The following is a 12,112-nucleotide window of genomic DNA, read 5'->3' on the forward strand; positions in this document are numbered from 1 at the left end:
GAGTGACTTCATCCTTATACAGCTTGTTTCCTCTTTTATTATTTTAGGAAACATGTAGATAATTTAAAAAACAAAGTAGAAAGCAATGGGAGGCAACTTTATCTCCTTTTAAAGTCAACTCTATGGTTTAATAGTTTCCTTAAGAATTTTTTTTTCCTAGACTCTCCAGGTAATGGTGGTATAAAAACCAGTCCAAAAGGTGAAGTGGAATTCAAGTATTTCACTTTCTGATGATAAGATTCAAGTGGTAGCTTTGCATTTCCATACAGCAAGTATGAACATTCACTTTATAATTTTACTTAAGCAGTCAAACAGTGTCAATTTAAGATTAAGAGTTCATAAAAGACCAGAAAGAGTTCATAAAAGACCAGAAGTTGAAGCAAGGAATTCCACATCCCTCTTCTTTTGTATGCCAGAAGAATGCATGTTTCTATATGGTACCAGCTGCTCTTGGTGGGGGGGAAAGAACTGTGGCTGTTTCTGATTAACTGAGCTGAAGAGGAAATGCTTCACAGGATCCATTCCACTGCTGTAGTAATTGCCTACCAGGGACTCAAAATGTTTTTCTGCAATGCTTTGGGCCATGCTTACTACTTTATGCTGCCCATCAAGCACTTTCACAGTATGAAAATATGAAAAGTATGAAAACAGAGTTCTGGTTGGAGCAGAAAACACTCTTTTCTTCCAAAACATAAACATCAGCTTTGGGAATCATGGGAATTATTGAAGGTACCTGGAAAGCACAGAGAAAATCGGTGCCTGAGAATTCACTGAAACTTCTTCTAGTATGTGAATAACCATTATGCAAATGTCATACAGATTCTCTTATTTTACAGGGTTGGTAAGGACAGCACAAAGATCAAACTAGCAAAAGGGCTTCAGCGTATGGCTTGCAGGAAGGCTCTGTCTGGGACAGTTAAATCCAGTTTTATATTCTAGTGTACAACAGCTCTCAAAGCCTAAGAGTGGAAAGAAGATAATGTTCAAATACCTATATAGAATTTATTCTACTTCAAGATATGCTGCTGCTGCTGCCTTTCGTGACTTTGCCATATTCTTCTCCTTCCTTTCATGACTTTACCATATTTTTTTTTTTTGCCAGTCACAAGCTGATTCAACTGATTTTGATCAAACTGAGCCCATGCAATTTTACAGGAACAAAAATAATGTCCGCAGTGCTGCTTTTTGCCTAAAAAGAAGGGAAAGTTTGCTTGAGTATTTTAAACTAATAATACATCTATAACACTGTATAATGTAAGTCCCTGCAAAATGAACAGCTCAATTTTTTTTTCTTACAAGTTTATACATAAACTTTACCCAATGAGAATCGCCTGCATTAGCGCTTTACTAATGCAAGAAACTTAAATCTGAAACCACTTTCCAAATGAGAAGTGTTTGAATACCCTTAAAAAATAATAATAATAAATAAAATAATAATTTATTATTATAATAGTTGTATAATTATAAAATATTATTAAAGATAATAATAAATAGATAATATTAAAGTGCAGCTTTAACCTTGTTGAAAATCTCTCCTCTTACACGGTGTCTTTTCCGTCCCCCGCCCGGAGCGAGGGTGAGCTCTGGGGTCCGACAGCAGCTTCTCCCCGCGGCAGAAGGGCGCCGCCCGCAGCGCTGCGGCCCCGCAGCGGCCCCGTTTCCCCGCGCTTTGAACGCGGCGGCTCCGGCCGCGGCGGCGGCTCCGGCTCCGGCTCCGGCTCGCGGCCATTAGGGGCGGGCGGCGCCGAGGCCGATCCGCCGCCAGGGGGCGGCCCGAGGGCCGGGGCCGGGGCCGGGGCCGGGGCCGGGGCCGGGTCGGGGCCGGGATCGGGGCCCCCGTGCGGCCGCGCTCCCGCCGGTTCCTCACTCGCCGCCCGGCGCGGAGCCTCCCGCCCGCAGAGCGCCGGGCGCCGGCGGCGGCGATGATGGACCGCGACCGCAACAAGTCGCTGCTGCTGGAGCTGCTGAGGGCGCCCGGGAACGACCGCTGCGCCGACTGCGGGGCCGCGGGTAAGGCCGGCGCCCCCGCGGCCCTGCCCGCCCCTCGCCCCTCGCCGCCGGCGACGGCCCCGCGGAGGAGCCCCGCGAGGGGACGAGCCCCGCGAGGAGCCCCCGGGGCAGGAAGCGGCCCCGCGCCCCGGCCGCTTCCCCGCAGCTATTTGTAGGCTGAAGGAGGAGAGCGAGCGAGCGAGCGAGCGAGGCGGTTTGGCGACCGCGCGTGGGAACGGCCCGGCGAAGGCGGCGGCACCCCGCGCCCCGTCGAGGCGACGGTTGCCCTCGGCGTCCCGGGCCGCTGATCAGCAGCCCGCAGCGGCTGGAAGGAGAGGACGAGTAGCTTGTGGTTGAGGCGATAAGGGAGAGGCGCGGGAAGCGAGCGCGCGGGAGCGCCCGCGGCGGCCCCGAGGATCCGCTGGTCGAGGCCGTTTCGGGGGACGCTGCAGCGGGCGAGAGCAGGAGCTTTTGCTGGGTGATGGACGCTCGTGGTCCCGGCTCTGGGTGGTTGCGCTCTCCATAGCGCTTGCTGTCCACAACATCCTGCCACGGTCGATTCGGTAACAAGAGTCATCCTCGAATTAGCTTTTGCGTCGCCTCTAGGCTGCCTGCACAGTCGCATTAGTTTTTAAACAAATATTCAAACAAATAGCGGAAAAGCCTATAAATGCGGGGCCACGTTCTCTGTTGGTGTGAAAGCAAGTGCAGTTTCTCTGAGTACAATGAAGTCATAACTGAAAGCCCTGGGACCGGATTTGATGCGTGAAGCCTGGGCTGCGCATCAGATGTGCTTTTTGCCCTTGCCCGTGGCTGTGCCTTTCCCCATACATGAGCACATTCTTTGTGTTTGTGTCTAGATACAGAGTGGGCTTCTTACAAACTTGGAATATTCATTTGTTTGAATTGCTCTGGGATCCATCGCAATCTTCCTCAAATCAGCAGGGTCAAATCCCTTCGGCTTGACTTCTGGGAGAACGATCTTATAGAGGTACGGGAGGATAAAGCAAGAATTCACTTTCTTTCCTCCATGTTTCAGCATAATCTCTGTCTCAGTTCATCTGCCGTCCACCATGGACAGAGGAACAGCCGCGCAGAGCCAAGTTAACTCCACGGGTGAACAGGGAGACTTTATGTGTCTGCTTGCTCAGATCACACTGAAGGGCCGTTGTGTTTCTAACAGCCTGCAGTGCATTTTTATGTAGCATGTAGTAACTGCACACTGGGGTCTGGAAGCCTGCAGGGACTTTCAGGTAGTGCTTTCTATTTAGTAAGCAAAACGCCCTTCTTAAGTGTTGGTTCAGCCTCTCATCTTTCTGCTGAATTGTGTTCATTATATGATCTGCAGTTTAGGTGTAGGGAGATCATAAACAAATATATCTTCTCCTCATTTTCTTTTGTTCTTTTAATCAACAACCACAATCTTGTGATCCTTTCTGTCTGGTTCAGAACCATAAACAGATTTAAAAAGGGTCAGCCACCTAAAAAGTGCAAGCTGTAGTGCCAAAGGAAATTTATAAACTTATGTAAAGATACACAGAGAGTTATGGCAGAACTGAGCAAAAAGTGCAGGGCTCCCTTTGATCCAAGTTTCATTTTATGTTAATGATGCAGTATTGATTTTGTAGTTGTCTACCTAATGGAAACTTCTTTTATATTTCAGTTTATGAAGAGTCATGGGAATCTCTGTGCCAAAGCTAAATATGAGGCAAAAGTCCCTCCCTACTATTACATCCCTCAGTCCAAAGACTGCTTGTAAGTGCTGGTTTATTCAGTGCTGCAGAGCTACTGAATTCCTTCTTCCCTCTACATGTGTCTTTGGTTGGTTGGTGAAAATGGATTTGAGGCAAATCAGCTTTATCCATGTTTTCCTCTTTCAGGGTTTTAAGAGAACAATGGATTAGAGCTAAATATGAGCGTGAGGAATTTGTTGCCACCCAGGTCTGCCAACATCCTTGTTCTGCAGGTAAAAGGATTGCCAGGGAAAAGGTGTTAGCCTTAAGTTCAACAGCACAGTGCTCTGTTTGCAACTTTGAAGATCTGTAAGGATGGCTTGTCGTATTTGAGCCGTTAGATGTGCTTTTGAGTTTGTAACCATGAGAAGAAGCTCCCCGAAAGACACTTCAGACAAGTGCAGGGAGCTTTTAGCCCACACGTGATCTTACAGTTCTCTAGCTTTCCACTGTTTTTTTTCATTTGAGGTGAAAAATTTCAGATGGGAAAGAGACTAGAAACTCTGTGGTACATCACTATGTAGATAAATGGTCCTGCTATTGTGCTGCTTTTCTGTGACACGTGTCTTGGTCCAATCTGCAGGTAGCCGTGAAGGATTCCTCTGGAAGCGTGGACGGGAAAGCAGGCAGTTCCAGAAGAGGCGATTTGTTCTATCAGCAGGGGAAGGGGTGATGAAGTACTACGTCAAAGAAGTGAGTTCCTCAGCCAGAGTTGGCCATAGGTAAACTGGTCAACATCCAGCCGCAGACCCTGCTATTTACCAGCAAATAACGGCCCAGATCGCTTGGTCTCTGCCAGCCTGGGTTTGGAGCAGCCAAGACACTTCCACATTGACATCTGTGTTATCTTAGGCAATTGCTCTTTTGGGTGTAGCCCTTTTCCTTATCCCTCTTCTGAGCCCCACAGCTGCCTCCTTGTTTAGTGAACAAAGGAAAGGGATACTGGCAGTTGAATGGCAAGATGAAGAAGAGGTCTGTTGGCAGCTGTTACCTCTTATATTACCAAAATATTCTCTCAGCAACTTCTGCAACATCATCTCCAACATGTCTCTCTTCCATGGGAGAGTGTTTTTAATTGCTCTCCAACTGTCGGGCTGGAGAGAGAACCCATCCCTTGCAGTTCAGAAACATCCCTCTCAAACAGCCACCCAGCATGTCAAGGAAAGGGAGTCATTCTTGTAAGTAATTTTATGTGACACAGATAATCAAGGCTTTATATATCAGGTATATCTGATATGCAGATATTTTAGGATGCTGGCTTTCTGCTCAGTAGGGATCTAATTCTCATACAGTTCAGCTGTGATCCACTGCCTTCCCTAAAATCACTTTAATACACTGATGCTTTTCATTCCACAGTCTAAAAGTCCAAAAGCCATTATCAGCATTGAGACTCTGAATGCGATGTTCCAGACAGAGAAAATCAAACATGCTCATGGACTGCAGATCACATACCACACAGATGGTCAAACAAGGAACCTTTTTGTCTATCACGAAAGTGGAAAGGTAAATACCAGAGAGATTTTTGGAATGAACAAGATTCTCAGATGTTGGATCTGTATTTTGGAAAAGATATCCTGCTTCTGCAGGATCTGGTTTTATTTGAAATTGCTAGGACTTGTAGAATATAGAAAGCTGCAGAATTTGGCATTAGTAACTATAGTGAGTCTCATCTTGCTCCTGTTCTGTGAGGGCATATATTCAGCTTCACACACTGAATAGTCTTAAGGCTTCAGTGGGGCACATACATAAGTCTCTGCAAGATACTTATCTAATGATTTTATACAGTTCAGTGATTATATGATTTGAAGCCTTTGACACATATGGAAGATATTCCATAAATTCAGTGTATTGTTGTTCTGCATTACTTCTACCCAAAACATGATAATTTTAAAAAGAAGAATGTCTAAAGGGTTTTTAGATTCCTGATCTTTCCCTTGCCGTAGTTCTCAAGTCTTTCCAGGTTTAAAAGTTTTTAAACAATACGTAATTGAATCAACTGAAAAAGCCTGTGTACACAGAACAGGGTGACTCCCCAAGGAGACATGCCAAGGATGTCTGGGACCTTCCTGGAGGGGCATTTAAAAATTATTTTGGAGGCTCAGTGTTTCTCAGATGTCTGGAATGAGTCATTGACGCTCTGTCCCTTTGGGAGAAAATGCGTCTTTGCAAAGTCACAGGAAGGAGTAAGGCGCTTTGGAGAGGCAGCACTGTTACCCCTTGGCGCTGTTCTCGTCTTTATGTTTGCATTTGCTGTTTCCCCTAGGAGATTGTCGACTGGTTCAATGCCATTCGGGCAGCGCGTTACCATTACCTCAGAACGACCTTCCCAGCTGTTCCTGAGCCTGAGGTGAGAACCACACAGGGCTTGAAGCAGTCTGTGCAAACACAGCGTGAGAAAACATTTCCTCACGTCTAGTGGGGCCACATGCTCAAACAGCAGCATGCAGGTTTGGAAATGCCAACCGCAGTCACACTTCTTCTCTGGGAAAAGAAGGAGGCCGTCATCCCAGGCTGTCCTGGAGACCTGCACGGTGCCCGATGTCTGGTGTGCCTCAGCCTGGTGCTAAGGCTGTGATTTGGTGGCAGCAGCCTTGCAGTGTACGGAGATGGCATAGGTTTGAGTAGAACTGCTGCTGGATTCTGGCTGTGTGATGGCACTGGGTAAAAATACATCTGCAGAGCAGATGCACAGAAACAGTTGTGCAAGAAACACATGGAGAGCCAACTTCAGAGAGAATAATTCCGTAACGCTGACTTTGATAATTTCTGTTAGGAGACTGTGCCATTGTTTTCCCTGTTTTTTGATATATATGAAGCTCTTTCTATCTGCACAGCTAGATATGGATGAACTTCTAGATTAAAAAAAACCACTTTCCTTAACCTTTGTCCCCCCTTCTGGTGGGTTTTGGACATACAAGCTAAATTTTTGCCTGCTTTTCAGAATATATTTGTGTTTAACCACACAAACTGTGATAACAAGAAGAGTGACACATCTGATCACTAATGTTCAATTTCTCTATTAGTGCCAACACAAATATTCTTTAGTACTCTGTTCCCTTAGAGACAGAAATGAAGGAAAGTCTTTTAACGGCCAAGACAAGGAAGCAAGAATTCTAATTTGGGGGTCTGCTCTTACTCTGGTTAGGTTTATCATCTTCTTGCCTGGCAGGAATATCAGTTTCTCAAGTAAACACAAAGATGCTCTGTCACAGCTCCTAGGTTATTCCTTTCCAGGCGGTGAGCGTCACTGAACTTTTTTTTCTTCTGATGTCCTTCGCGTTCCTTAGTATAGCCTCTACTTTGATCACAGGTAGGTAGAATTAACATCTCTTGTAGAGCAGCCAGACAACAGCCAGCCTGCATATAGCCCAAGTTAGTAGGTGAGTCTTGGGAATAGACAGAAGAGGGAGAAGGAATGGCCACCCTGTAGATAACCTGCAAAAAGAAACTCAACATTTGAGGCCAAAAAGTCTCCATGTGATCTTTTTAAAGAGTAATCTTTCAAAAAAAAAAAAAAAAACGAAACATTATGTTCCTTCTTATTTCAAACTTCCCTTTACTGAGCAGCCAAAAAAAAACCCAAGCCCCAAAAGCCAAAATTGGTGGTGATTTGCTTTGACAGAAACAGAACAGAAAAGTGAGCCTGAATGACATGGCAGACATTTTTTTTGTGTGTGTTCTCTTAGCTCATACCCAGGATTACAAGAAATTATATCAAAGAAGGATATATGGAGAAAACAGGACCAAAGGTATGTTCAGCTTACATATTTGGCAGTAGGCAAACAGGATTCTTCCAGATGGAGAATATCTAATAATCGCAGAATGGTTGAGGTTGGAAGGGACCTCTGGAGATCATCTAGTCCAACAAATGCTATGGTGATTATTAGTAAATGATTTGTTGAGTGACTAATTGCTTCCTGGGTCGATAAAAGAGATTATATTCTAGTCTGTAATGTTCTTTGGAATTATGTTTAATTTTGTATGGAAAATAAGACTGGGAAGGAGGATCCTCCTTGAATAAGCAAGATGGATTAACTGATAGTGGAAATGCAAAGTACTGTTATGCAGCACTGAACAGGTTGCTGTATTGTATGCCTGTTAGCTGCAGCTCTAGGACTGTGCAGCTCTCTGGAACAGAAATCACATGCTGACTCCCCCCACTTCTCTCTTAACTTGGTAGCACAGAAGTCACGTCTGTTTATAGCAAGGAAGTAAGATTAAGCAAATGCTTTGCAGTGAAGTCTATGGTTTGATTTGTTTTTTGTGGGAGAGTATTGGCTGCTACTTCTTGGAATGGAGTGGGAGAGGGAGAGTTCAGACTCTGCTTAGAGAAGGAGAGAAAGACCTGAGGTCTTGTTTGAACATTGCTGCCTCTTGTCTTGCTCTCCACTGAATGAGCCCTGCGTCAAAGTCCCATTAAAAAGTTCAGTAATAAAATGCTGATATTGAATATGCTGTTTTTTTGGCCAAACTTAGTGCTAGTGTCCCAGTAGATCTTCCTGCAGGTGCTGGCAGAGAGTATGCTCACAGCCAAAAGCATGAGAGATGGTTTGTTTAGGTTTTTTTTCTTCACCTGAGGCCTAAATTCTGCTCAAACTGCAGTGAGCCCTAGAAGAGGACCCTTAATTCATCAGAGGAGTGAATAGATCAGGGCATGTTCAGATGAGCACAGCTGATGGAATTAGCACTTTTTAAAAATTAAATTTTAAAAACACCTCCCCAGCCAAAATAATTAAATTGCCTGCACACACTCCTGACAGCCACTGGCCCAGGGATCCTTCTCTGCAGTGCTTTCAGTTAATCCATTTGCTGCAGTTTCCTGAAACCTGATAGTTTGATCACTTGTAGAACGAAACTGTCCTGCCTCACCCAAAGGATTGTCACTGAATACAAATCTCTAGTGTGAACCCAGAGAGAAGGGAGCTGAGGTCTGCACACAGCAGTGTGTCACCTATTACCAGTTATGGGGCTAAAGTGAGACTGAACTCAAGCTTGGAGTCAGAGAAGCAGCCCAGGGATCCTGCCTGAATAGGCAGAACTCCCCTTTGGGGCTTGGTCTTTAAAGAGCTTCTGCCATCTCCTTGCAGCAGAAGGAGGCCTTTAAAGTGCGCTGGTTCAGCCTGGACTCTCAAGAGAGGATCCTGATTTACTTTAAAAATCCGCTGGTAAGAAGAGTGTTCTTCACTATTCCACAAGCCCCTTTGCGGAGTGGGGAGTGCTGTTCTTATCCCACTCTGCCAGTGGCTGCACAAGACTGAGACAGGTGCTTCCCAAGAGCTCATCTCCTTTGTTGCTGGATCTCTTTGGAGCTGAGCAATTTGGGAACTCTGGCCCCCTCAGTAGCCACGAGGAAGATCTAGGTCTTTAAAAAATCACTGCACCTGCCATGAAGATTTATAGACCACTCAGTCCCACCCGTGTTGCAGGTGTGTATATAACCTTAGGTGAATACTAATAACAGAGGCTTGAGAGCCCCAGTGTCATGCTTCCTAACACTGAATGCTTCCTGACACTTTCTGACACATTTGACCCCGAGAATATCCTCCCATGCTCCTTCTGAACTCCTACTAGCCAGCTCTGCAAGGGTGGGTCCTTACTTCTTTCTTTGGAGAATGCCTGTGAGTGCAGAAAAGCTCTGCTCTGTTTCCTGCTGCATGTCATCAGAGCAATGTCCCCCCCAGGGGTCCCCAGTTCCTGCTCCATGTCAAAGGATAGAACAGTGTCTGCTGGAGCCACACTGTCAACTAGCTAATGGCTGTCTTCTGATTCCTTCCTTCCAGGATGCATTTGAACAGGGCCGTGTTTTTATTGGAAGGATGGATGAGGGGTATGAAGTACGAGCTGGCTTTCCCCAGGGAGTCCAGGTGAAGAAGAGGAAACCAGGGATCACTGTGGTCACGCCAACGAGAGAGTTTGTGTTTATGTGCGAGACCGACAGGGAGCAGAGGGAGTGGATAGATGCTTTGAATGGAGTCCTTGCCCAGCCTTTGACTGGCTAAGACTAGCACAGAGTTCCAGTGAACTGCAGTTTTGGGTTCTGTTCAGCGCTGCTCTGTGGCCTCTTTCTGTTGGCAAGGATGGTGCTCAAGGCCCTGCCGTGAGTGACTAGTACAGAGGACTTCTTCCTTGAACAGCTGCAGGCGCAAGGGACGCAGCAAAGAAATGAGTAAGAGGGGGATATGGATGTTTAGAAGGATCTGTGTCCCTGCAGAACCTTGCATGAAGTGTCTTCTCTCTTCCTTCCCTTGTCTGTTTTTGGGAGGAGGAGGCCTTCCTCTCCTGATGTAGGGATGAACCAGCCAGTGCTGTCTTTATGGAAAAAGGAACAAGGTCAGCAGAGAAATTCTGACCCCAGGAGAGACTGACATGCATTTCCTTGAGGACCCTGTAGGTGCTGTTATACCAGATCCTCCCCCTCTGGCCTCGGTCTGAGGCCAGAAGAGGACTCCTATACATCCTGTAGGATGTATTTGACAATCCAGCCTGTGGCATATATCCTGCCGGTGAGTGTGATCATCTGTTACGTGAGTACATAAAGCCAGTGACCAAGAGACAAAGAGATCATCACCTACCAGGAAGATGCTGGGTGTCCTGTCAGATAGACTTAAGATGCCAGTTTGTGCTGGACTCACTGGATGTCCTACTTTGGGAAGAGCAGAGCCAAGCAGTGCTGCGCACTCTTGCAGCCACTGAGCGTATGTAAAGCTCAGTAGCTGTGCTCCACCTGCCTGCAGCTTCTCTCCAGACAGGGACAGGGTTGTTTTCAGTGGGTTTAATGTCTTTTACAGTGTTATATTTCTGATACAGAAATTATTAAAATAAAAGTCATGTTTGAATTGTAGAGGATACTGTAATGGAATCAGTCTGATGACACCCCTAGCTCCTTGCTTTTGGCAGTCTCTGCTATTTGACTCTTTTGTAAGTGGCAAATCTGACACGTGAACCTCTCACTTTTCCAAAGCAACCCTGGATAGTGGTGCCCCAACCAAGACTTTATGAGTTCAGGATGAAGATATACTGATCTGTCCTACCTCCTGGAAGCTTTGGGTTCTAGATTCACTTAGTGAGTTGGTCTAATCTGGGCATTGAAAGGCAGAAGCTACTTTTAAAAGTGTTATCTTCAGTGACCTGCTTGAAGACACTCAGTGAAGGAATACCAGCACTGGAAGTGGAGAGTGAATGCCTCCCAATCGGGTACCACTTAATCCATTCCATGCAGGAATCGGTGAAGATTTACATTGGTTGATAGAGTGTACTGAGCCTTTTCTTGGTGGACGGGATGTAAGGTTTGGTTCTACCAAGCAGCCAGTCATTCAGATATTTGATTCTTCTCTTTTAATACTGCCTTAGTTTGCAAATCAAGCGGAAGTCTTGCAAGCTAAGTTTCTGGTGAAGCTGTCACCTCTTGCTGATGCTTGCCAGCCAGTCTGAGATACCCAGAATAGTTTTCCTCTACTGCAGAAATGAGGAAGTGCTGATATGTGCAGGGATTAGTGAGATTAATTAATTTTTTGTGTGTGTGCAATAGTGTGGAAAAATTGTTGGAGTTGGATCTTCCTTCTCCCTGTCTCAGCCAGCTCATCACTGTCTAACCCTGAGCAATCTGCAGCAGGAGTTTTGCTTATATGCACCCATAAACTCCCCTGTGTTCCCGTTCTCCCCACACAACCTGAATTCCAGCTCGTGGTGGTTCAGCAAATCTTGTAACAGCCTAATCCAGCAGCCACCAAAATCAATAGCAAAGCACCTGCTGACTTGTATGAGGAACAATAGCAGTCTTGGTTTGGTTTTACATACATTAATTGTTGTTTTAAGATGAGCTTAGTAATGGGGGATGATGCTGGGTAGGGATCAGGCCACCCAATAGCCTAAACTTCCTGGATGGGGCTGTGCAGGTCTTCCTGAGCGGGGTTGCTTGCTCTCCCGGATGGGTCAGTAGGCCAGCCCTGTCAGCAGCTCTGCTGTGACTTTGTTACAAAACCAGGAAACTCCCTGAGAAAATGAAATAGTGCAGATGCAACAACTTTTGGGGGAGAGTCAGTAAAAGTCAAGGCCGGATCACCGAGCGCTCTGCGTGACACTTCATTTCGAAATCAAACCAATTCCTGGACTAGAGCTGCCAGAAGAGGGGAGTGCTGGGCCACGCACTGAACTTTCTGGCTGCGCCCGTGTCCCGGGCTGGAGCTCTGCGGGAGCCTCCTGGCCCGTTTCTGCTCCGTCCTGCCCGGGGTGAGCTCGGTGGCCCCGGCCCAGCTGTGCAGGTGGACCCATCTCCGCTGCAGCACAGCAGAGCCAGCGTCCGAGGAGAGGCACCATCCTGCAGTATCTTTTGCTCTCTCCCTTTGCTCTTGCAGGGGACACCTTGTCCCTGCCATCCTGTCGCTGTCTCC

At 46.4% G+C, this 12,112-nt stretch overlaps 1 protein-coding gene across 4 annotated transcripts; it reads left to right on the forward strand.

The window, feature by feature from the left end:
* The first annotated feature begins 1,841 nt into the window (after positions 1-1,841).
* Positions 1,842-10,567, forward strand: ADAP2 (ArfGAP with dual PH domains 2). 4 transcript variants are annotated; one of them, XM_067308310.1, is made up of 10 exons: positions 1,842-2,010; positions 2,850-2,980; positions 3,653-3,744; positions 3,870-3,955; positions 4,306-4,415; positions 5,079-5,225; positions 5,986-6,069; positions 7,409-7,471; positions 8,810-8,887; positions 9,503-10,567. In XM_067308310.1, the coding sequence occupies exons 1-10, from the start codon at positions 1,923-1,925 to the stop codon at positions 9,719-9,721; spliced, it is 1,098 nt and encodes a 365-aa protein (XP_067164411.1). In that variant the 5' UTR covers positions 1,842-1,922; the 3' UTR covers positions 9,722-10,567. The 4 variants fall into 4 exon arrangements, with proteins under 4 accessions (XP_067164411.1, XP_067164413.1, XP_067164412.1 ...); XM_067308312.1 differs by lacking the exon at positions 8,810-8,887; XM_067308311.1 differs by lacking the exon at positions 7,409-7,471.
* The last annotated feature ends 1,545 nt before the right edge of the window (positions 10,568-12,112 follow it).

The sequence above is a fragment of the Apteryx mantelli genome, chromosome 19 (assembly GCF_036417845.1).
Source record: "Apteryx mantelli isolate bAptMan1 chromosome 19, bAptMan1.hap1, whole genome shotgun sequence".
NCBI classification, from domain to species: domain Eukaryota; kingdom Metazoa; phylum Chordata; class Aves; order Apterygiformes; family Apterygidae; genus Apteryx; species Apteryx mantelli.